This window comes from Tachyglossus aculeatus, chromosome 21 (assembly GCF_015852505.1).
Source record: "Tachyglossus aculeatus isolate mTacAcu1 chromosome 21, mTacAcu1.pri, whole genome shotgun sequence".
Taxonomy (NCBI): domain Eukaryota; kingdom Metazoa; phylum Chordata; class Mammalia; order Monotremata; family Tachyglossidae; genus Tachyglossus; species Tachyglossus aculeatus.
Window position 1 is genome coordinate 45,122,026 of NC_052086.1, and position 25,661 is coordinate 45,147,686.

At 48.0% G+C, this 25,661-nt stretch overlaps 2 protein-coding genes across 2 annotated transcripts in view; one reads left to right on the top strand and one right to left on the bottom strand.

Moving 5' to 3' along the window:
* TPCN1 (two pore segment channel 1) overlaps positions 1-118 on the bottom strand; it is a 63,544-nt gene extending 63,426 nt beyond the window's left edge. The window contains 1 exon segment of the mRNA XM_038763585.1: positions 73-118. The gene's annotated coding sequence lies outside the window, so the exon portion shown is untranslated.
* On the top strand, positions 1-25,359 carry IQCD (IQ motif containing D). The gene is made up of 8 exons (XM_038762761.1): positions 1-200; positions 470-524; positions 8,443-8,517; positions 9,153-9,229; positions 9,282-9,861; positions 13,765-13,998; positions 15,373-15,444; positions 24,657-25,359. Exons 1-8 carry the CDS (start codon positions 1-3, stop codon positions 24,921-24,923), a joined length of 1,560 nt encoding a protein of 519 aa, XP_038618689.1. The 3' UTR covers positions 24,924-25,359.
* The last annotated feature ends 302 nt before the right edge of the window (positions 25,360-25,661 follow it).

A 25,661-nucleotide genomic window follows, 5' to 3' on the forward strand; every position in this document is an offset into this window, starting at 1 on the left:
ATGCCCAGCAAGGACCCCCCAGATCCCCCTCAGCCCCCCCCTCCCGTCCTGTACGCTCCCCATACTCCTTACAGGACGCCCCCGGGATCCCCTCTTCCGCGCCGCCGACCACCTCACTGCGGCTGCGCAAAAGCCCTGGAGGCCCCGCCCACCGGAGCTGCTCATTGGCTGCTCCTGCCCCCCCTGCTATATTCCGATTGGTCGCTGGGGCAGGCCCTCGCCCCCCCTTCGACTCCGCCCCCCACAGGCGCTGAGGCCCCGCCCCCTCGGCCCTCGGCTCTTCCCATTGGCGGAAAGGGAAGCCGCCGGGACATTTGATTGGCCCGCGGCGTGTTCCTTCTCCCCCCCGGCTCGGGGGAGGAAGTGAGGTCAGGGGGCGGGGAGGACAGGCGGGGCTGGAAGGATGATTGGCGAAGGGGAGTGTCGATCAAATCCTGAGCGCCCCGCCCCTCCGCGGGGCGTATCCTAGCAACGCGGGGACGCGGATGCCTGTGGGAGGCCCGAGGGACCGCAGATGCTACAGGGTGAGTTGGGGGGAGGGGAAAAGGGGGAGCCCCAGACGCCAGCCCCCCACTCATTAATGATTGATTATTGATATATTCATTTCAATCAATCAATCGTATGTCTCCCCCTTTTAGACTGTGAGCCCACTGTTGGGTAGGGACTGTCTCTATGTGTTGCCAGTTTGTACTTCCCAAGCGCTTAGTACAGTGCTCTGCACACAGTAAGCGCTCAATAAATACGATTGATTGATTGATTGATTTCTTGAGCGCTTACTGTGTGCAGAGCACTGTACTAAGCGCTTGGGAAGTCCAAGTTGGCAACATCTAGAGACGGTCCCTACCCAACAGCAGACTCCCAGTCTGGAAGGGGGAGACAGACAACAAAACAAAACATATTAACAAAATAAAATAGAGTAAATTTGTACAAATAAGGAAATAGAGCAATAAATACGTACAAACATATATACATTCATTCATTCATTCATTTAATCGTATTTATTGAGCGCTTACTGTGTGCAGAGCACTGTACTAAGCGCTTGGGAAGTCCAAGTTGGCAACATATAGAGACAGTCCCTACCCAACAGTGGGCTCACTGTCTAAAAGGGGGAGACGGAGAACAAAACCAAACATACTAACAAAATCAATCAATCAATCGTATTTGTTGAGTGCTGACTGTGTGCAGAGCACTGTACTAAGCGCTTGGGAAGTCCCAGTTGGCAACATCTAGAGACGGTCCCTACCCAGCAACAGGCTCACAGTCTAGAAGGGGGAGACAGAGAACAAAGCCAAACATATTAACAAAATAAAATAAATAGAATAGATATGTACAAGTAAAATAAATAAATAGAGCAATAAATATGTACACATATGTACAAATATATTTATATTAATATCATTCATTCAATCGTATTTATGGAGCGCTTACTGTGTGCAGAGCACTGTACTAATGTGAAGCAGCATGGCTCAGTGGAAAGAGCCCGGGCTTTGGAGTCAGAGGTCATGGGTTCAAATCCTCGCTCCGCCACTTGCCAGCTGTGTGACTGTGGGCAAGTCCCTTAACTTCTCTGTGCCTCAGTTACCTCATCTGTAAAATGGGGATTAAGACTGTGAGCCTCCCGTGGGACAACCTGATCACCTTATAACCTCTCTAGTGCTTAGAACAGTGCTTTGCACATAGTAAGCGCTTAATAAATGCCATCATTATTATTATTCATTCATTCATTCATATTTATTGAGCGCTTACTGTGTGCAGAGCACTGTACTAAGCTCTTGGGAAGTACAAGTTGGCAACGTATAGAGACAGACGGTCCCTACCCAACAGCAGGCTCACAGTCTAGAAGGGGGAGACAGACAACAAAACAAAACATATTAACAAAATAAAATGAATAGAATAAATATGTACAAATAAAATAGAGTAATAAATACGTACAAACATATATACGTATATACAGGTGCTGTGGGGAGGGAAGGAGGTAAGGCGGGGAAGAGGGGGAGAGGAAGGAGGGGGCTCAGTCTGGGAAGCCATGCTGCTTCTCATAAGAATTATTTGTTAAGCGCTTACTATGTGCAAAGCACTGTTCTAAGCGCTGGGTGGGATACAAGGTGATCAGAGAGAGGCACCGTGGCTCAGTGGAAAGATTCCGGGGTTTGGAGTCAGAGTTCATGGGTTCAAATCCCAGCTCCGCCACTTGTTAGCTGTGTGACTTTGGGCAGGTCACTTAACTTCTCTGTGCCTCAGTTACCTCATCTAGAAAATGTGGATTAGAACTGCGAACCCCCCGTGAGACAACCTGATCATCTTGTATCTACCCCAGTGCTTAGAACAGTGCTTTGCACATAGTAAGCGCTTAATAAATGCCATTAAAAAAATCAGGTTGTCCCACTTGGGGCTCACAGTCTTAATCCCCATTTTACAGATGAAGTAACTGAGGCACAGAGAAGTGAAGCGGTTTGCCCAAGGTCACACAGCTGACGAGTGGCGGAACCGGGATTAGAATCCATGACCTTCTAACTCCCAGGGCCGGCCTCTATCCACTAAGCCATGCTGCTTCTCTCATCCTCATCCCTCTCATCCGTGCTGAGGAGCAGCATGGCCTAGTGGCAAGAGCCTAGGCTTGGGAGTCAGAGGTCATGGGTTCTAATCCCGGCTCCACCACTTGTCTGCTGTGTGACCTTAGGCAGGTCACTTAACTTCTCTGGGCCTCAGCTACCTCGTCTGTAAAATGGGAATTGAGACTGTGAGCCCCACGTGGGACAACCTGATTACCTGGTATTTACCCCAGCGCTTAGAACAGTGCTTGGCACATAATAAGCGCTTAACAAATACCATTATTATTATTATTATTATTATTATCCAGTCTGTTACTAAAGCCTAGTGGTTTTCTCCCACAAAAGCTCCTGAATCTGCCCCTTGCCCTCCATCCAAACGGGGATTACACTGCCTGGCTGAAAGCATCAGCCGGGGATCAGCCTCCTCGCCGACCTCCCTGCCTCCAGGCTCGCCCCACTCCAGTGCATAATTCACTCTGTCGCCTGGATCGATTTCCTAAAACATTGTGCTATGCACATCTCCCCATTCCTCTAAAATCCTACAATCGTTGCCCATCCATCTCCACATGAATCAGGAACTCCTCACCATCCACTTTAAGGCACCCAATCAGCTCTCTCCCTAATAATAATAATTAATAATGATGGTGTTCGTTAAGCACTTACTATGTGCCAACCACTGTTCTAACCGCTGGGGTAGATACAAGGTAATCAGGTTGTCCCACGTGGGGCAATCTGAATCCCCATTTTACAGATGAAGTAACTGAGGTACAGAGAGGTGAAGTGACTTGCCCAAGGTCACACAGCAGACGTGGAGGAGCCAGGACTAGCACCTACATCCTCTGATTTCCGGGCCCGTGCTCTTTCCACGAGGCCACACTACTTCTCAACTACTAGCGGCGTGGCTCAGTGGAAAGAGCGAGGGCTTTGGAGTCGGAAGTCATGGGTTCAAATCCCGGCTCCGCCAATTGTCAGCTTTGTGACTTTGGGCAAGTCACTTCACTTCTCTGGGCCTCAGTTCCCTCATCTGTAAAATGAGGATTAAGACTGTGAGCCCCCCATGGGACAACCTGATCACCTTGTAACCTCCCCAGCGCTTAGAACAGTGCTTTGCACATAGTAAGTGCTCAATAAATACGATTGAATGAATGAATCCCAACTCACATTCATTCATTCATTCATAAATGTCATTAGTATTGTTATTACTATCCTTGCTCCTCTCCGACTACACCCCACTACACTACACTACACTCCGACTACTCTCCTTCCTCTCCCCCCCATTCCCCCTGCCCCACCTCCTTCCCCTCCCCACAGCACCTGTATATATGTTTGTACAGATTTATTACTCTGTTTATTTTACTTGTACATATTTACTATTCTATTTATTTTATTTTGTTAATATGTTTTGTTTTGTTGTCTGTCTCCCCCTTCTAGACTGTGAGCCCGCTGTTGGGTAGGGACCGACTCTATACGTTGCCCACTTGTACTTCCCAAGCGCTTAGTACAGTGCTCTGCACACAGTAAGCACTCAATAAATACGATTGAATGAATGAACCCCAACTCGCATTCTTCACTCCCCTCAAGCCCCGCTGCTCACTGGGCCTCACCTCCCTCTCATAGCTGACTTATTGTGTACAACTTCCACCATTCATTCATTCAATCCTATTTGTTGAGCACTTACTGTGTGCAGAGGACTGTACTAAGCACTTGGGAGAGTACAATATAACAATAAACAGGCACATTCCTTGACCATAACGATCTTACAGTCTAGTGGGGGGAGTAATAGTAATAATAATAATAGCATTTACTTGCCAAGTCCTGAGGTAGATACACGTCGATCGGACAAAGTCCCAGTTCCATATGGGACTCATAGGCTAAATTTTTATCCCCACTGAGGAAACTGAGATACAAAAAAAAAATCAGTCGTATTTATCGAGCACTTACTGTATGCAGAGTATTGTACTAAGGGCTTGGGAGAGTACAATAAAACACAGTTGGTAGACACATTATCTTCTCTAAGAGGCCTTCCCCAATAAAGCTTTCTTTTTCCCGGCTCACTCTCTCTTCTGCATCGTCTACGCTCTTGGATCTGTGACCTTTGGACATTTGATATCCGCCCCACCCCAACCCCATAGCATTTATGTACATATCTTTAAATGATTTATTATAAATTACTCATTTATTCGCATTTTAATGTCCATCTCTCCCTCTAGATTGTAAACTCATTATGGGCAGGGAACGTTTCTGCTAATTCTGTTGTACTGTGTTTTTCCAAGTGCTTAGTACAGTGCTCTGCACACGGTAAGTGTTCAATAAACACTTGATTGATTGATTGATTTCCTGTCCTTTAGCACGTGGCTCAGTGGACAAGAGCACGGGCTTTGGAGTCAGAGGTCATGGGTTCAAATCCCGGCTCTGCCAATTGTCAGCTGTGTGACTTTGGGCAAGTCACTTAACTTCTCTGGGCCTCAGTTACCTCATCTGTAAAATGGGAATTAAGACTGTGAGCCCCCCCGGGGGACAACCTGATCACCTTGTAACCTCCCCAGTGCTTAGAACAGTGCTTTGCACATGGTAAGTGTGTAATAAATGCCATTATTATTATTATTATTACACTCTGGGGGAGGAGACAAACCTTAATATAAGTAAATAAATTATAGATATTCATTCATTCAATCGTATTTATTGAGTGCTTACTGTGTGCAGAGCACTGTATTAAGTGCTTGGGAAGTACAAGTCGGCAACATATAGAGATAGTCCCTACCCAACAATGGGCTCACAGTCTAGAATGGGGAGACAGACAACAAAACGAAACATGGAGACAGGTGTCAAAATCGTCAGAACAAATAGAATTAAAGCTATATGCACATCATTAACAAAATAAAAAGAATAGTAAATATGTACAAGTAAAATAAATAGAGTAATAAATCTGTACAAATATATATATATATATATATATGTATATACAAGTGCTGTGGGGAGAGGAAGAAGGGAGGGCGGGGGGATAGGAGGAAAGGAAAAAGGGGGCTCAGTGTGGGAAGGCCTCCTGGAGGAGGTGAGCTCTCAGTAGGGCTTTGAAGGGAGGAAGAGCTAGCTTGGCGGCTGTGTGGAGGGAGGGCATTCCCGGGCCAGGGGAAGGACAGATACGTGTGTGAGCCCGTTTCTAGACTGTGAGCCCGTTGTTGGGTAGGGACTATTTCTATGTTGCCAACTTGTACTTCCCAAGCACTTAGTACAGTGCTCTGCACACAGTAAGCACTCAATACGATTGAATGAATGAATGAATGAAGAAGTGCTGTGGGACAGGGACTGATTAGCTTGTATCTAGGCCAGCACTTAGAAGAGTGCCTGATACATAGTAAAGGCTTAATAAAGACTATTATAAGTGTCATCATTTACCTCTCAATCCCTTCTAACGTTTTCTCTCCCCATTCCAGTCCAGACTTTGCTGCCCAGATCATTCTTCTGCAAAACTGTGTTCAGCCCATGGTTCCCAACTCCTCAAAAACCTCCAATGGTTGCCCACCCATCTCGGCATTAAACAGAAACTCCTTACCATGGGCCTTAAAGCACTCAGTCACCTCACCCCCTCCTGTCTTCCATCCCAGATTTCCTACTAAAGCCCAGCCTGCCCACTCTGCTCTTCTAACACCAACATACTCACCGTACTTGATCTTGTCTCTTCTAGACTGCGAACCCGCTGTTGGGTGGGGACCCTCTCTATATGTTGCCAACTTGTACTTCCCAAGCGCTTGGTACAGTGCTCTGCACACAGGAAGCGCTCAATAAATACGATTGATTGATCGATCGATTGTCTCTTCTAGATTGCGAGCCCGCTGTTGGGTAGGGACCCTCTCTATATGTTGCCAACTTGTACTTCCCAAGCGCTTAGTACAGTGCTCTGCACACAGTAAGCGCTCAATAAATATGATTGATTGATTGATTGTCTCTCTTGCCACCAACCCCTTACCCACGCCCTGCCTCTGCCCTGGAACTTGCCCCCACCCGCTTCACATCTGATGATCTATCACTCTCCCTACCTTCAAAGCCTTATTAAAAGCACATCTTCCCCAAGAGGCCTCCCCCCAACTAAGCCCTTATTTCCTCCTCTCCCGCTTCCTTCGGCATCGTATTTATTGGATTCGCCCCCTTAATTCACCCCACCTTGAGTCCCACAGCACTTACTGTCTTAATCCTCATTTTACAAATGAGGGGACTGAGGCACAGAAAAGCAAAGTGACTTGCCCAGGGTCACACAGCAGACGAGTGGCGGAGTCAGGATTAGAACCCGGGTCCTTTGGACTCTCAGGCTCTTGCTTTAATCCACCAGGCCAGGCTGCTTAGGGAACTTCAAGGCTGTGATTGGAAGGAGATACAATCAATCAATAGTATTTATTGAGCACTTAAAGGGCATGAATCGAAGTGCAAGGGGGATGCAGAGGGAGCGTGAGCCCACTGTGGGTAGGGACTGTCTCTATATGTTGCCAACTTGTATTTCCCAAGCACTTAGTACAGTGCTCTGCACACAGTAAGCGCTCAATAAATACGATTGATGATGATGATGATGACATGAGGGCTTAGTCGGGGATGGCTTCTTGGCGGAAATATGCCAAATTGCGGAAATAAGGCTTGAAAGGTGGGACTGTAGACACTTGGGAGAGAGTCCACTGGAAATGGTAGTATTCGTACCACTAGTAGTAGCAGCATTCATTGAGCATTCACTTATCAATCAGTGCCGTTAAGTGCTTACTCTGTGTAGAACACTGTACTGAGCGCTTGGGAGAGTCCAATAGTTAGCAGATGTGATCCTTACCCTCAGAGAGCTGAAAGTCCAGGGAGTGCAGAGCTCCCTGCTTGGGAGAGCCCGAGAGAATTAGTAGACACCCTCCGGGAGCTAAAAGTTAACTGTGTGCTGTACTGAACGCTTGTGAGAGTCCAGTAGAGTTAGTAGATGTAATCCCTGCCCTCGGGAAGCTATATATATGTTTGTACGTATTTATTACTCTATTTATTTTATCTGTACATATTTATTCTATTTATTTTATTTTGTTAACATGCTTTGTTTTGTTCTTTGTCTCCCCCTTCTAGACTGTGAGCCCGCTGTTGGGCAGCGACCGTCTCTGTGTGTTGCCGACTTGTACTTCCCAAGCGCTTAGTCCAGTGCTGTGCACACAGTAAGCGCTCAATAAATACGATCGAATGAATGAATGACTAACAGTCTAGGTTGCAACCCATCCCGTGGGCCTTCTGGAAACACCTGTTGAACCAACGAAAGCAGCGTGGCATAGTGGATAGAGCACAGGCTTGGGGGTCGGAGGGTCATGGGTTCTAATCCCAGCTCCGCCACTCGTCTGCTGTGTGATGTTGGGCAAGTCAACTTCACTTCTCTATGCCTCTGTTTTCTCATCTGTATAATGGGGAGCCGCATGTGGGACAGGGACTGTGTCCAACCTGATTAGCTTTTATCTACCCTATCGTATTTATTGAGCGCTTACTGTGTGCAGAGCACTGTACTAAGCGCTTGGGAAGTACAAGTTGGCAACATATAGAGACAGTCCGTACCCAACAGTGGGCTCACAGTCTATAAGGGGGGAGACAGAGAACAAAACCAAACATACTAACAAAATACAATAAATAGAACAGATATGTACAAGTAAAATAAATAAATAAATAGAGTAATAAATCTGTACAAGCATATCTACATATATACAGGTGCTGTGGGGAAGGGAAGGGGGTAAGATGAGGGGGATGGAGAGGGGGACGAGGGGGAGAGGAAGGAAGGGGCCCAGTCTGGGAAGGCCTCCTGGAGGAGGTGAGCTCTCAGTAGGGCCTCGAAGGGAGGAAGAGAAGACTACGTGAAGCAGAGTTGACCAGGAGTTATTTCTGGCGACAGGGTGGCCTGGACTTCCTCCCGCCCCGGCCCTCCCCTCAAACAGACCGCCAGGCCAACGCTCAGAAGCAGATCGTGGTACCCTAGTGATTAATGCACTAGTGATTAATCCACAGCACCTGTATATATGTCTATATGTTTGTACATATTTCTTACTCTATTTATTTATTGATTTTACTTGTACATATCTATTCTATTTTATTTTGTAGTATGTTTGGTTTTGTCTCCCCCTTTTAGACTGTGAGCCCACTGTTGGGTAGGGACTGTCTCTCTATGTTGCCAATTTGTACTTCCCAAGCGCTTAGTACAGTGCTCTGCACGCAGTAAGCGCTCAATAAATACGATTGATGATGATGATGATGATTTATTACTCTATTTATTTTACTTGTACATATCTATTCTATTTATTTTATTTTGTTAGTATGTTCGGTTTTGTTCTCCGTCTCCCCCTTTTAGACGGTGAGCCCACTGTTGGGTAGGGACTGTCTCTAGATGTTGCCAATTTGTACTTCCCAAGCGCTTAGTACAGTGCTCTGCACGCAGTAAGCGCTCAATAAATACGATTGATGATGATGATGAATGTAGTGCCTGGCACGTAGTAAGAGCTTAACCAATACCACAGTTATTATGATAATTATTATTTTCCCATTCCGAAAGGTCACCGCGACGGACACGGGGACACGGACTCTCCACTTCCCGGCGTCCCCGGCCAGCGGCCCGGTCCACCGTCCCCCAAGGCCGACATGGCCACCCGCGTGGTCCTGGTGTCCCCGCTCTTCCAGGCCACGGAGCCGAGTAACCCCGGCGGGGGCCCGCCGGAAGCGACCCCGCCACCCCTGAAGCCCCCCCGCCCCGCGGCCGGACCCCACCCGCACCAAACTGACCACGCTGGAGACCAAGAGGGTCATGGCGGTGCTGGACGAGGCCGTCCAGAAGGTAGAGGTGGCCACCCTGCTGTCCTACGTGGCCGCCAACCTGGACGGCTTCAGGGGCCAGCTCGGGGAGGAGCTGAGCCAGGCGGTGAGGATTCACGAGGAACTGGCGGGCCGCCTGGGGGGTGAGGACGAGTCCCCCCGAGCCCTCCCGAGCCCCCCGGACCCCCCGCGGCCTGGCCCCCGCTCGCTCCGCCAGGAGCTGAAAGGCTCCACCCGGGGCATCCTGCGCCTCTTCATGGCCCGGCCCGAGGGCACCGCCGCCCTGCGAGCCCAGGCCCACGGCCGCCACCCGGCCGCCCAGGCCCTCATCGACCACCTGGCACAACTCCGGGGCTTCGTGTTCGAGAAGCTCCTCACCGGCCCCTCGGAGGAGAGGGAGAAGAGGGACTTCACGCGGGAGGTGGCCCGGCGGGCCAGGAGGAACTCGGCGGCCATCCTGGCGCTCGAGGGAGAGCTGGACACCATGGTTCAGACCCGGAACGCCGAGGTAAGAAGGTGTATGTATATACGTTGGTACAGATTTAGCACTCTATTTTATTTGTACATATCTATTCTATTTATTTTATTTTGTTAGTATGTTTGGTTTTGTTCTCTGTCTCCCCCTTTTAGACTGTGAGCCCACTGTTGCGTAGGGACTGTCTCTAGATGTTGCCATTTGTACATACCTATTCTATTTATTTTATTTTGTTAGTATGTTTGGTTTCGTTCTCTGTCTCCCCCTTTTAGACTGTGAGCCCACTGTTGCGTAGGGACTGTCTCTAGATGTTGCCATTTGTACATATCTATTCTATTTATTTTATTTTGTTAGTATGTTTGGTTTTGTTCTCTGTCTCCCCCTTTTAGACTGTGAGCCCACTGTTGCGTAGGGACTGTCTCTAGATGTTGCCATTTGTACATATCTATTCTATTTATTTTGTTTTGTTAGTATGTTTGGTTTCGTTCTCTGTCTCCCCCTTTTAGACTGTGAGCCCACTGTTGCGTAGGGACTGTCTCTAGATGTTGCCATTTGTACCTATCTATTCTATTGATTTTATTTTGTTAGTATGTTTGGTTTTGTTCTCTGTCTCCCCCTTTTAGACTGTGAGCCCACTGTTGCGTAGGGACTGTCTCTAGATGTTGCCATTTGTACATATCTATTCTATTTATTTTATTTTGTTAGTATGTTTGGTTTTGTTCTCTGTCTCCCCCTTTTAGACTGTGAGCCCACTGTTGCGTAGGGACTGTCTCTAGATGTTGCCATTTGTACATATCTATTCTATTTATTTTATTTTGTTAGTATGTTTGGTTTTGTTCTCTGTCTCCCCCTTTTAGACTGTGAGCCCACTGTTGGGTCTCTAGATGTTGCCAATTTGTACTTCCCAAGCGCTTAGTACAGTGCTCTGCACATAGTAAGCGCTCGATAAATACGATTGATGATGATGATGACCCGTTCCCTATCCCCACCCCCCTGCCACTGCGGGAAGCTGGTGCCTGGTCCTCTCTCAAGCGCTTAGTACAGTGCTCCGCACACAGTTAGCACTCAATACAGTCGAATGAATGAAATGATAATAATGATGGCATTTGTGAAGCGCTTACCATGTGCAAAGCATGGTTCTAAGCACTGGGAGGATACAAGGGGATGAGGTTGTCCCACGCGGGGCTCACAGTCTTCATCCCCATTTTCCAGATGAGGGAACTGAGGCCCAGAGAAGTGAAGTGGCTGGCCCAAAGTCACACAGCTGACAAGTGGTGGAGCCGGGATTTGAAGCCATGACCTCTGACTCCAAAGCCCGGGCTCTTTCCCACTGAGCCACGCTGCTTCTCTCCTCACCATCGACTTTAAAGCATTCCATCACCTTTCCCCTTCCTACTTCACCTATTCTATTCTATTTATTTTATTTTGTTGGTATGTTTGGTTTTGTTCTCTGTCTCCCCCTTTTAGACTGTGAGCCCACTGTTGGGTAGGGACTGTCTCTATATGTTGCCAACTTGGACTTCCCAAGTGCTTAGTACAGTGCTGTGCACACAGTAAGCGCTCAATAAATACGATTGATTGATTGATTGATTGATTGATTGATTGATTGACCTCGCTTCCCTCCTACAACCCAGCCCGCACACTTTGCTCCTCTCGGGCTAACCTTCTCACAGTGCCTCCGTCTTACCTGTCTCACCGCCGACCCCTCGCCCACGTCCTGCCTCCGGCCTGGAACGCCCTCCCTCCTCAAATCCGACAGACAATGACTCTCCTCCCCCCATTCAAAGCCTTACTGAAGGCCCATCTCCTCCAAGAAGCCTTCCCAGACTAAGTCCCACTTTTCCTCATCTCCCACTCCCTTCTGCGTCACCCTGACTTGCTCCCCTGGCTCTTCCCCCACCCCATCCCCACCCACTTATGTACATATCTGAAATTTTATTTATTTGAATTGATGTCTGTCCCCCTACCCTAGACTGTGAGCTCATTGTGGGTGGGAGTAACGTCTACCCACTCTGTTACAATGTACTCTCCCACATGCTTAGTACAGTGCTCTGCCCACAGTAAGCACTCAATAGATAGATATCATTGATTGCTTGATAATAATAATAATAATCATGATGGCATTTATTAAGCGCTTACTATGTTCAAAGCACTGTTCTAACCTCTGGGGAGGTTACACGGTGATCAGGTTGTCCCACGGGGGACTTACGGTCTTAATCCCCATTTTACAGATGAGGGAACTGAGGCACAGCAAAGTGAAGTGACTTGCCCAAAGTCACACAGCTGGCAGAGCCGAGATTTGAACCCACGACCTCTGACTCCAAAGCCCGGGCTCTTTCCACTGAGCCACGCTGCTTCTCTAAATACATAGCAGAATTCGCTGACAGCAGTCAATTCTGTGATGTTTTGGTTGTGAATATGTAGTCCTGAGTGACTGGTGCAGAACTTCAGTTGGTTTCAAACTCACAGTCAATAATAATAATAATGATAGCGTTTGCGAAACACTCTCTGCAAAGCACTGCGGTAGATACCAGGGGACATGCAAAAGAAGCAGATCAGTCATATCCCACGTGGGGCTCACAATCTAAGAGGGAGGGAGAGCAGCTACCTTATCCCCATCTTACAGATGAGGAAACTGAGGCCCAGATAAGTTCGGTGATTTGGCCGAGGTCACACAGCAGGCAAGTAGTGGAGCCGGGATTAGAACCCAGGGCTCCTGGATCCCGGGCCCATGCTGCTTCCCACTTCTACTTGGCAAAAGCAGTCAATCAATCAATAGTATTTACTGAGCACGTATTGTGTGCAGAACACTGTATCCGTCAATCAATCAGTGATATTGATTAAACATTAACACTAAGCAGAGCACTGTACTGAGTGCTTGAGTGAGCGCAATATAGCGGAGTTGGTAGAAGCAGTATGGCCTTGTGGATAAACTACAGGCCTGAGTGACAGAGGACCTGGGTTCTAATCTCTTCCCTGCCGCTTGCCTGCTGTGTAAACTTGGGCAAGTCACTTAACTTCTCTGTGCCTCAATTACCTCATCTGTAAAATGGGTATTAAGACAAAGGGCCCTATGTGGGATGGGGAATGTGTCCAACTCAATTACCTTATATCTCCCCCAGTGTCTGGCACATAGTAAGTGCTTAACAAATACCGCAGTTATTATTATTATTATTAGACACATTCTCTATCTACAAGGAAAGAGAAGCAGCATGGCTCAGTGGAAAGAGCCCAGGCTACAGAGTCAGAGGTCATGGGTTCAAATTCCGGCTCCGCCAATTGTCAGCTGTGTGACTTTGGGCAAGTCTTGGGCAAGCACAGAGAAGCAGCTGTGGCTTAGTGGAAAGATCATGGGCTTTGGAGTCAGAGGTCATGGGTTCGAATCCCACTCTGCCACTTGTCAGCTGTGTGACTTTGGGCAAGTCACTTCACTTCTCTGGGCCTCAGTTCCCTCATCTGTAAACTGGGGACCAAGACTGTGAGCCCCATGTGGGACAACCTGATCACCGTGTATCTTCCCCAGCGCTCAGAACAGTCCTTTGCACATAGTAAGCACTTAACAAATACCATCATTATTATTATTATGTCACTTAACTTCTCTGTGCCTCAGTTACCTCATCTGTAAAATGGGGATTAAGACTGTGAGCCCCCCGTGGGACAACCTGATCACCTTGTTATCTCCCCAGCGCTTAGAACAGTGCTTTGCACCTAGTAAGCGCTTAATAAATGCCATCATTATTATTATTATTATTATTATTACAAGGCGCTCACAGTCTGGTGTCTGAGTGGGCTGGAGTGCTCAGGGTTTCCATCCAGGTTTTGCCCAGACCAACCGGTCCAGGACGGAGTCCCCCTCCCACTGTCCCTCAAAGGTGTCCCCTGCCTCAGTGGTCCCGGATGGCAGCCGTCACTCATCCTCTTCCCCCCCGGGCCCAGGTGGAGAAGGAAAACCTCGCCGACCTGCAGCTGAAGAGCCAACTGCAGCTCGTGCTCAAGTTCTCCCAGACCCACCTCCACCGCAGCCGGCAGGATGCCGAGAAGCTGCAGAAGTCCGCGCTGCGGGCCTCTCAGGGACGCTGTGCCAAAATCCAGCAGGACATCCTGGTGCAGAGGACCCAGGCCAACACCCTGGTCTCGGAGAACCGCGAAATCGAAGGGGCCCTCAGGAAGGTGAGCGGGGGGCTGTGGGAGGGGATTAACTCCCTTTATTGCTGAACTGTGCTTCCCAAGCGCTTAGTACGGTGGTCTCTGCACACAGTAAATACGACTGGAGGAATGAAAGGGTCCTCAGGAAGGGAGGCAGAAGGAATGGGGCAGGGGGAAAGGCCCTTCGGGAAGGGGGGCAGAGGATGGGGCAGGCGGATAGGGTCCACAGGAAGGAGGGGAGGGGAAGGGGCAGGAGTTTTCTGCCCACCAATCAATCAATAAACAAATAAATAAATTTGATTGATTGATTCTGCCCATTAAGCATCAAGGAAGCCCGTACCGGTAGGAGTCAGGCCCCTTGAAAGGTAGAGCTGGGCTTAATCTGACATCTCTTCCAAGTCCCCCCGGCCTCAACCCCAAAGGAAAGGAGGCGACAGGTATCACTATCCCCATTCTCCAGATGAAGAAGACTGAGGCTGAGGAAGTCAAGCAGTCAGAGGGGCAGGAACAGGCTCCCAACCTGCTAATTCCTGCCCACTGCCCTCATCCTGAATAATAATAATAATAACAATGGCATTTATTAAGCGCTTACTATGGGCAAAGCACTGTTCTAAGCGCTGGGGAGGTTACAAGGTGATCAGGTTGTCCCACGGGGGGCTCACAGTCTTAATCCCCATTTTAGAGATAAGGTAACTGAGGCACAGAGAAGTTAAGTGACTTCATCATCATCGTCAGTCGTATTTATTGAGCGCTTACTGTGTGCAGAGCACTGTACTAAGCGCTTGGGAAGTACAATTTGGCAACATATAGAGACAGTCCCTACCCAATAGTGGGCTCACAGTCTAAAAGGGGGAGACAGAGAACAAAACCAAACATACTAACAAAATAAAATAAATAGAATAGATATGTACAAGTAAAATAAATAGATAAATAGAGTAATAAATATGTACAAACATATATACATCTATACAGGTGCTGTGGGGAAGGGAAGGAGGTAAGATGGGGGGGATGGAGAGGGGGACGAGGGGGAGACGAAGGAAGGGGCTCAGTCTGGGAGTTTGTGACTTGCCCAAAGCCCCACAGCTGACAATTGGCGGAGTTGAGATTTGAACCCATGACCTCTAACTCAAAGCCCGTGCTCTTTCCAACGAGCCACGCTGCTTCATGTCCCGAATCAGGGGCAGCCCTTCCCGCCATGGCCCCCACCCCCACCCCAGGTAGTGCCATACACCTAAAATCAATCAATGGCTTTTATTGAGCGGTTACTAGGTGCAGAGCACTGTACTAAGCACTTGGGAGAGTATGATGCACAAAGTTGGCCGACGCCTAGAATCAAGTGATACTTTGGGTTCAGGTTTTCTGTGTGGTTTTTCTGTTTGTGGTTTTTTTTTTTTTCAGAAGAAATATAAACTAGAGACTGAAATCGAGAATTGGATCCAGAAATACGATGGGGAAATGGGAGAGAAACAGGTATCCTTCCCCACCAACCCCCAGAAATTCAGTGGAAAACCTTCCAGCCCAGCCCTGACCCTCCCTGACGTTCATTTCCCAGACGCCCCCAAGCTTTTTCCTCAGTTCTTCAGGTCCGGGGGCCTTCTCTCCCTGGCGGAAAGACGCCAGATCATCCCTCTCTCCATCATCATCATCATCAATTGTATTTATTGAGCGCTTACTGTGTGCAGGGCACTGTACTAAACGCTTGGGAAGTACAAATTGGCAACATATGGAGACAGTCCCTACCCAACAGTGGGCTCACAGTCTAAAAGGGGGAGACAGAGAACAAAACCATACTAACAAATAAAATAAATAGAATGCTCGGGGGGTCGCGTAACTAGTTTCCACCTTCAAAGCATTATTCAAGTCCTCCAAGAGGCCTTCCCCAATTAAGCTCTCTTTTCCCAGGCTCGCTCTCCCTTCTGTGTCATCTTTGCTCTCAGATCTGTGACCTTCGGACATTAGATATTGTCCCCAAATGCACAGCACTTACGTACATATCTTTAAATTATATATTATAAACTGTTGACTTATATTAACTGTTTACTTATATTCCTCCCTTCAAGGCCCTACTGAGAGCTCACCTCCTCCAGGAGGCCTTCCCAGGCTGAGCCCCTTCCTTCCTCTCCCCCTCGTCCCCCTCTCCATCCCCCCATCTTACCTCCTTCCCTTCCCCACAGCACCTGTATATATGTATATATGTTTGTACTTATTTATTACTCTATTTATTTATTTTACCTGTACATATCTATTCTATTTATTTTATTTTGTTAGTATGTTTGGTTTTGTTCTCTGTCTCCCCCTTTTAGACTGTGAGCCCACTGTTGGGCAGGGACCGTCTCTATACGTTGCCAACTTGGACTTCCCAAGCACTTAGTCCAGTGCTCTGCACACAGTAAGCGCTCAATAAATACGATTGATGATGATGATGATGATCTGTGCTCTCAAATCTGTGACCTTCGGACATTAGATATTGTCCCCAAATGCACAGCACTTATGTACATATCTTTAAATTATATATTATAAACTGTTTATTTATATTAATGTCTGTCGTCCCCCTCTCCCCGCCCCCAACCAGACTGTAAGCTCATTATGGGCAGGGAAGGTGTTTGCTATTTCTGTTGTATTGTACTCTCCCAGGAGCACCTGTTCAGGGCAGTTTTAAGCCCTCGTTCTCCTTGGAGTACGAAAAGAACATGTTGGGTCTGATTCCTCAGTGAAATCTGCTTTTAATACAGCCGATAGCCCTGGCCATAACCCAGGGTGGGTGGGCCCAAGCCTCTTTCATTAGGCAACTCTTCCTCCTTTTTTGCAGAAAACCCAGAGTCATTGGTATTCACCTCTCAATCAATCAATCAATCGTATTTATTGAGCGCTTACTATGTGCAGAGCACTGTACTAAGCGCTTGGGAAGTACAAATTGGCAACACATAGAGACAGTCCCTACCCAACAGTGGGCTCACAGTCTAAAAGGGGGAGACAGAGAACAAAACCAAACATACCAACAAAATAAAATAAATAGGATAGAAATGTACAAGTAAAATAAATAAATAAATAAATAAATAGAGTAATAAATATGTACAACCATATATACATATATACAGGTGCTGTGGGGAAGGGAAGGAGGTAAGATGGGGGGATGGAGAGGGGGATGAGGGGGAGAGGAAGGAAGGGGCTGCTGACACTGGGGACGTTGTCACTGTAACACAATTTCACCCACAACCACATACCTGTATGCTCTCATATTCATACTCCGGCCCTACAGACACATCCACACACATACACAGCCTTGTATGCGTACCCCACTTCTGTCTTCTCACACATATTCACTCACACATACGAACACACACAAACACACATGCACACACATAGTCACATTCATAGTCACATGAGCAGCAGCGTGGCTCAGTGGAAAGAGCGCTGGCTTTGGAGTCAGAGGTCAATCAATCAATCGTATTTATTGAGCGCTTACTGTGTGCAGAGCACTGGACTAAGCGCTTGGGAAGTACAAGTTGGCAACATCTAGAGACAGTCCCTACCCAACAGTGGGCTCACAGTCTAAAAGGGGGAGACAGAGAACAAAACCAAACATACTAACAAAATAAAATAAATAGAATAGAATAGATATGTACAAGTAAAATAAATAAATAAATAGAGTAATAAATATGTACAAACATATGTACATATATACAGGTGCTGTGGGGAAGGGAAGGAGGTAAGATGGGGGGATGGAGAGGGGGACGAGGGGGAGAGGAAGGAAGGGGCTCAGTCTGGGAAGGCCTCCTGGAGGAGGTGAGCTCTCAGTAGGGCCTTGGCTTCATAGGTCATGTCTTCAAATCCCGGCCCCGCCAATTGTCAGCTGTGTGACTTTGGGCAAGTCACTTCACCTCTCTGGGCCACAGTTCCCTCATCTGTAAAATGGGGATGAAGACTGTGAGCCCCCTGTGGGACAATCGACTCACTTTGTAACCTCCCCAGCGCTTAGAACAGTGCTTTGCACATAGTAAGTGCTTAATAAATGCCATCATTATTATTATTATAGTGCTCTGCACTTAGTGAGCACTCAATAAACATAATTGATTGATTGGTTGATTGGCAGCTTGGCCTGCTCTGATCACTGAGTCCTCCTAGTTTACAAAGGAACCATTTCCCCTCAGTCCCTATGTCCCCCTGTCCCCTGCCTAAAAATGATAATAATAATAATGGCATTTGTTAAGTGCTTACTATGTGCAAAGCAATGTTCTAAGCGCTGTGGGGATACAAGGTGATCAGGTTGTCCCACGTGGGGCTCACAATCTTAATCCCCATTTTACAGATGAGGTAACAGGCACAGAGAAGTTAAGTGACTTGCCCAAAGTCACACAGCTGACAAATGGCAGAGTCGGGATTAGAACCCATGACCTCTGACTCCCAAGCCTGTCCTCTTTCCACTAAGCCATGCTGCTTCTCTACAGTCAGTGGTATTTATTGAACACTTACTCTGCACAGAGCACTTTTCTGAGCACTTGGGAGAATGGCTGGCAAGATCCCTGTCCATAATAGTGGTATTTGTTAAGTGCTTACTCTATGCACTGTGAGCCCGCTGTTGGGTAGGGACCGTCTCTATATGTTGCCAACTTGTACTTCCCAAGCGCTTAGTACAGTGCTCTGCACACAGTAAGCGCTCAATAAATACGATTGACTGACTGAATGAATGAATATGCAAAAGCACTGTAGATACAGATCAGACACAATCTCAATCCCACAAGGGACTCACAGTCTGAGGAGGAGGGAGAAAAGGTGTTTAACGCCCATTTTCCAGATGAGGAAACTGAGGCCCAAAATGTGAAGTAACGTGCCCAAGTTCACACAGTAGGTGAGTGGCAGACTCAGGATTAGAACCCAGGTCTCTGGATGGTAGTGAGCTTGGGTTGCTCCCCTGTGTTGGGCCTCACTGCTTCACGTGGCCTACTGGAAAGTGTCGAGCCCATGATCACGGAGCAAGCAAGTTGTAGAGGCAGAATCAGAACCCGGGTCCTCTGACTCCCGGGATCGTAATTCTTGCCGATTGGGAAAAAGCGTGGCCTAGTGGAAGTCAGAGGATTTGTGTTCTAATCCCAGTTCCGCCACTTGCCTGCTGTGTGAACTTGGGCAAGTCACTCTATTTCTCCATGCCTTAGTTCCCTCATCTGCAAAATGGGGATTCAATAATAATAATGATGGTATTTGTTAAGCGCTTACTATGTGCAAAGCACTGTTCTAAGCACTGGGGGGGATACAAGGTGATCAGGTTTGGTTTGGTGTATGTTCGGTTTTGTTCTCTGTCTTCCCCTTTTAGACTGTGAGCCCACTGTTGGGTAGGGACTGTCTCTATATGTGGCCAATTTGTACTTCCCAAGCGCTTAGTACAGTGCTCTGCACATAGTATGCGCTCAATAAATACGATTGATGGTGATGATGATCAGGTTGTCCCACGGGGGGCTCACAGTCTTCATCCCCATTTTCCAGTTGAGGTAACTGAGGCACAGAGAAGTTAAGTGACTTGCCCAAAGTCACACAGCTGACAACTGGCGGAGCTGGGATTTGAACCCATGACCTATAATAATAATAATAATGGCATTTATTAAGCGCTTACTATGTGCAAAGCACTGTTCTAAGCGCTGGGGAGTTTACAAGGTGATGAGGTTGTCCCACGGGGGGCTCACAGTCTTAATCCTCATTTTACAGATGAGGAAACTGAGGCCCAGAGAAGTGAAGTGACTTGCCCAAAGTCACACAGCTGACAACTGGCGGAGCTGGGATTTGAACCCATGACCTCTGACTCCAAAGCCCGGGCTCTTTCCACTGAGCCATGCTGCTTCTCTATACCTTCAATACTATTCAATACCCTTTCTCCCGCCTACTTAGACTGTGAGCCTCATGTGGGACCTGCTTATTTTTTTTATCTACCCCAGCGCTTAGTACAGTGCTTTTGTTTTTTGTTTTCTATGGTATTTGTTAAGGGTTTATTATGTGCCAGGCACTGTACTAAGTGCTGAGAGACTGTGAGCCCGTTATTGGGTAGGGACCGTCTCTCTATGTTGCCAACTTGTACTTCCCAAGAGCTTAGTCCAGTGCTCTGCACACAGTAAGCGCTCAATAAATACGACTGAATGAATGAACGCTGAGAGAGATACAAGCTAAACAGGATGGGCACAGTCCATGTCCCACTTGAGGCTCACTGTCTTCAGCCCCGTTTTACAGATGAGGTAACAGGCACAGAGAAGTGAAGTGACTTGCCCACGGTCACACAGCAGACAAGCGGCGGAGCTGGGATTAGAACCCAGGCCCTTCTGATGCCAAGATCCGTGCTCTATCCACTGGGTACATAGTAAATGCTTTGTCAGTACCGCAATTATTATTGACAAAATGAGGATTAAAACTGTGAGCCCCACGTGGGACAACCTGATCACCTTGTAACCTCCCCAGCGCTTTGAACAGTGCTTTGCACATAGTAAGTGCTTAACAAATACCATTATTATTATTATTATTATCATCATCATCAATCGTATTTATTGAGCGCTTACTGTGTGCAGAGCACTGTACTAAGCGCTTGGGAAGTACAGATTGGCAACATATACAATCCCTACCCAACAGTGGGCTCACAGTCTAAAAGGGGGAGACAAAACCAAACATACCAACAAAATAAAATAAGTAGAATAGATATGTACAAGTAAAATAAATAAATAAATAAATAGAGTAATCAATCAATCAATCAATCGTATTTATTGAGCGCTTACTATGTGCAGAGCACTGTACTAAGTGCTTGGGAAGTACAAATTGGCAACATATAGAGACAGTCCCTACCCAACAGTGGGCTCACAGTCTAAAAGGGGGAGACAGAGAACCAAACCAAACATACTAACAAAATAAAATAAATAGAATAGATATGTACAAGTAAAATAAATAAATAAATAGAGTAATCAATCAATCAATCATATTTATTGAGCGCTTACTATGTGCAGAGCACTGTACTAAGCGCTTGGGAAGTACAGATTGGCAACATATAGAGACAGTCCCTACCCAACAGTGGGCTCACAGTCTAAAAGGGGGAGACAAAACCAAACATACCAACAAAATAAAATAAATAGAATAGATATGTACAAGTAAAATAAATAAATAAATAGAGTAATAAATATGTACAAACATATATACATACATATATACATATATACAGGTGCTGTGGGGAAGGGAAGGAGGTATTATTATTTCACAACTAAAAGGATTTTCCACACTGGTGGTACAGAAGGAGAGAAGACAGCCAGCTAGCCCAGTCCGCCATCCCCCCTCAGAAAACGGAGGGTCCCGGCATTCCCGAAGGGATGAGTGGTTAAGGTGGAGCCCCACCAATGGGAAGGGGAGAGCCCCCTGTCCTCTGCCTGGAAGGGGATCCAGAGCGGACCCCCCAACTGATCCCCCCCACTCCCTGCCCCGACCCTGGGCCCACTGAGCCCGGGGTCCCGGCACGGACCACGGTGGAGGAAAGGAGAAGCAGTCAATCAATCAATCAATCAATCGTATTTATTGAATGCTTTCTGTGTGCTCAGCACCACACTGAGCGCTTGGGAGAGTACAACAGAGTTGGTAGACATATTCTCCGCATAAAAAGGGTTTACAATCTAGAGGGGAAGACAGACGTTAATGTAAATAAGCAAATTACGGATATGTAGGTAAGTGCTGGGGCGCTGAGGGAAGGGTGAATAAAGAAGGGTGTTGCAGAAGTGGGTGGGAGAAGGGGAAATGAGAGCTTAGTCAGGGAAGGCCTTCTGGACGAGATGTGTTTTTTATAAGAGAAGCAGCGTGGACGTGGGTTCTAATCCCACCTCCGCCACTTGTCTGCTGTGTGACCTTGGGCAAGTCACTTCACTTCTCTGCGCCTCAGTTCCCTCATCTGTACAATGGGGATTAAGATTGTGAGTCCCACGAGGGACAACCTGATTTCTTGGAATCTACCCCACTGCTTAGAACAATGGTTGGCACATAGTAAGCGCTTAACAAATACCATCATTATTATTATCAATCGTACTTATTGAGCACTTACTGTGTGCAGAGCACTGTACTAAGCGCTTGGGAAGTACAAGTTGGCAACGTATAGAGACGGTCCCTACCCAACAGTGGCTTTGAAGGTGGGGAAAGTGATTGCCTGTAGGATATGGAGAGGGAGGGCATTCCAGGACAGAGGCAGGACACGGGCAAGAGGGCGAGAGAGATGAGATTGAGGTACAGTGAGTAGATTGGCATGAAAGGAGTGAAGGGGGTGGACTGGGTTGTAATAAATCAGGGAGGCAAGGTAGAAGGGGGCGAGCCGATTGAGTGCTTTAAAATCAATGGTAGGGAGTTTCTATCTGATGCAGAGGTGAATGGGCAACCACTGGAAGTTCTTGAGGAGTGGAGAAACATGGTGTGAACAATTTTGTAGAAAAATTATCCAGGCAGCAGAGTGAAGTATGGACTGCAGTGGGGAAAGGCAGGAGGCAGGAGGCCGGGAGGTCAGAAGGACGCTGATGAAGTAATCAAAACGGGAAAGGATAAATTCTTGGATTAACATGGTAGCAGTTTGGATGGAGAGGGAAGGGCAGATTTTAGCGATGGTAGAGAAGGTTGAACCAACAGGATTTGGTAACAGGCTGAATATGTGGGTTGACTGTTCTACCTTGATGAGTCAAGGGTAGAACCAAGGTTACGGGTTTGTGAGACAGGGAGGATGGTGGCACTGCCTACAGTGATGGGAAAATTGGATGGGAGGACAGGGTTTGGGTGGGAAGAAAAGGAGTTCTGTTTGGGACACATTAAATTTGAGGTGTTGACTGGACATCCAAGTAGAGGTGTCCTGAAGGCAGGAGGAGATACAAGACAGCGGAGGAGAGAGATCAGAGCTGGAGATGCAGAATTGGGAATCATCCCCTTTAGAGATGGGAGTTGAAGCTATGGGAGTGAATGTGTTCTTCAAGGGAATGAGTTTAGCTGGAGAATGGAAGGACCCAGAACTGAGCCTTGAGGGGCTCCCACAGTTAGGGGATGGAAGACAGAGGAGGAGCTCGCAAAAAGGACTGAGAATGAGTGGCCAGAGAGATACGAGGAGAAGCAGGAAGAGGACAGGGTCAACGAAGCTGAGATTGGATAATGCTTCCAAGGAGAAGCAGTGTCAAAGGCACCTGAGAGGTTGAAGATTAGGATGGTGTAGAGGCCATTGGATTTGGCAAGGATGAAGAAGATTAGGATGGAGTAGAGGCCATTGGATTTGGCAAGGATGAGACAATTGGTGACCTTTGAGAGGGCAGTTACTGTGGAGTGAAGAGGGTGGAAGCCAGATTGGAGAAGCAGAGACATCGGGTATAGATGATTTGTTCAAGGAGTTTGGAGAGGGATGGTAGGAGGGAGATGGAGCTATAACTGGAGGGAGCCATAGGGTCAAGGGAGGATAGGGGAGATATGAGTCTGAAAGCAGTGGGGAAAGTGCCACTGAAGAGCAAACAATTGAAAATGGCAATCAGGGCGGGAAGAAGGGAAGAGGCAAGCAATTTGATAAGGTATGTCGGGATGGTGTCGGAGGTGCAGATGGGGGTTTGGATTTTGAGAGGGAGCAGGAGATCTCTTGAGACATTGCTGGGGAAGATGGGAGTGATGAAGAAGAGGCAGGGAAGGAGGGAATAGAGAGGAGCAGGGAAGATTTTAGCAAGATCACACCCAGTGGTTTCAATTTTCCCAGTAAAGTCTGTGGCTCGGTCATTAGTGGGAAGAGATGGGGTGGGGGAACAGGGGTTTTGAAGAGGGAGTTGAATACCTGAAACAACTGTTGAGGGCAACGGGCATGGGAGTCAATAAACATGGAGAGATAATGTTGCCAGGGAGTGGGGAGGGCAGAGTTAAAGCAGGCAAGGATGAAGTCGAGATATATGAGGTCAGCTCGATATCTGGATCTCTGCCAGCAGCACTCCGTGGCTTGTACGCAAGAGTGAAGGAACGGACTACGGAGGTGACCAGTGCTGTGGTTTAGTGGTACGAGATGGACGAAGGGATACGGGAAGGGATAGGGGAGCAAGTGAGTTGAGTTCAGTAGAGAAGGTGGCGTCGAGAGTATCAATTGGTGTGTCAAGGGAAGGTAGTTTGGGTATGAAGGCTAAATGGGGCACGACGACTTGAGAAAATCGTATGGGGTCAAAACATCGGAGGTCTCTGAAGGAACAGGACAGATTTGTGGGGAGGGGATTTGTGGGACAGAAGGCAGGTGAGGAGGCTGGGGTCGGCTAGAAGAATTTCAGAAGTGGTGAGGGTAGAGATCATACAGCGACTATCGACCGGTCACATTTATTGAGCACTTCCTGTGACTAGAGATGATGAGATTGAACGGGTGTCCAAGTTGGTGAGTTGGGGTGGAGCAGGAGGTCAGAGGAATTGAGAAGTGATAGAAAGTGGGCAGCGTAGGGGCTGGAGGCCGCCAGCTGTCCCAAGTCCCCGGAGACCGGACGGGAGTGTGCGGGGAGGGTCCCAGGCACTGAGGCTGGACATGGCGTGGGGGACGTCCTCCCCTCGAGACTCCTTTAAGAGCAGGTGCCTGGTGGGCTGAGAAACCTCCATTGTGAGGTAGAGGGAGACCCTCGGGCAGCAGAGGAGAGCTCACAGGGGGCCGTGGGGGATCCCACACACCTCCACGGTCCACCCCTACGCAGACGGAGCTGGAAGAACTCCAAGCCATCTACGCCGAAGAGAAGGCCCAGCTGGCCGAACTGCAGGAGAAGCACGGGGTGCTGCGGCAGGAATACGCCCAGATCACGGAAGAGAGGCAGGTCACCTCCAAGAAGAAGCTGGAAGAGGAGAGGGAGCTGATCATCATGGTGCGGGCCGCCACCCTCATCCAGGCCTTCTGGAAGGGTTACCTGATCAGGTCCCTGCTGAAGTCCAAGAGGAAGAAGAAGAAGGGCAAAGGGAAGAAGTAGGCCCTTCCTAAAGGACCCTGTCCCCCCACCAGTCCTCCTCCTCCTAACCGCCTGATCCAAAGGGCCCCTCCACCCTCCTTTCCAGCCCCCCTCAACGCTTCCCGGACCCTTCCCGGACCCCAGATGCTGGCATGGCTACCCCCACCCCCAGTGTGACCTCATTTCCTACCAACCAAACATGTCCAGAGAACCACCTAGACCAGAAATACAGGCTCCTCCTTTCCAACGCTCGCTGTGCTGTTTGGGGGAACCTTCTCCCCTGGATGTGGCGGGAGCGGGGGCGTGCCAGCCGGAGCATCTCCCCCAGACCCTTCGGCGATCGTTCATGCTAATTCCCACGCTTCGTAAAATGGGGTCTAACTAGGCGATGGGTGGGGTCCTTTGACCGGGAAACCACAGTCCCTGGAGGGAAGGGGTGAAGCAGAGCAAGGAGCCAGGGCCCGGTAAAAATAGTAATAACAACACTTGTGGTATTTGTATTCACCTCACCCTCAACCCCTCAGCACTTATTTATATATCTGTTAATTTTTTTATTTCTACTGCCCATCTCCCCCTCTAGACGGTAAACTCTCTGTGACCAGGGAAGGTGTCTACCAACGCTGTCGTATTAGACTTTCCCAAGTGTTTAGTACAGTGCTCTGCACACAATAAGTGCTCAATAAATACCATTGATTGATTGGTTAAGTGCTATGTGCTAAGCCCTAGCGTAGACACAGGATACTCAGGGCAGGCTCACTC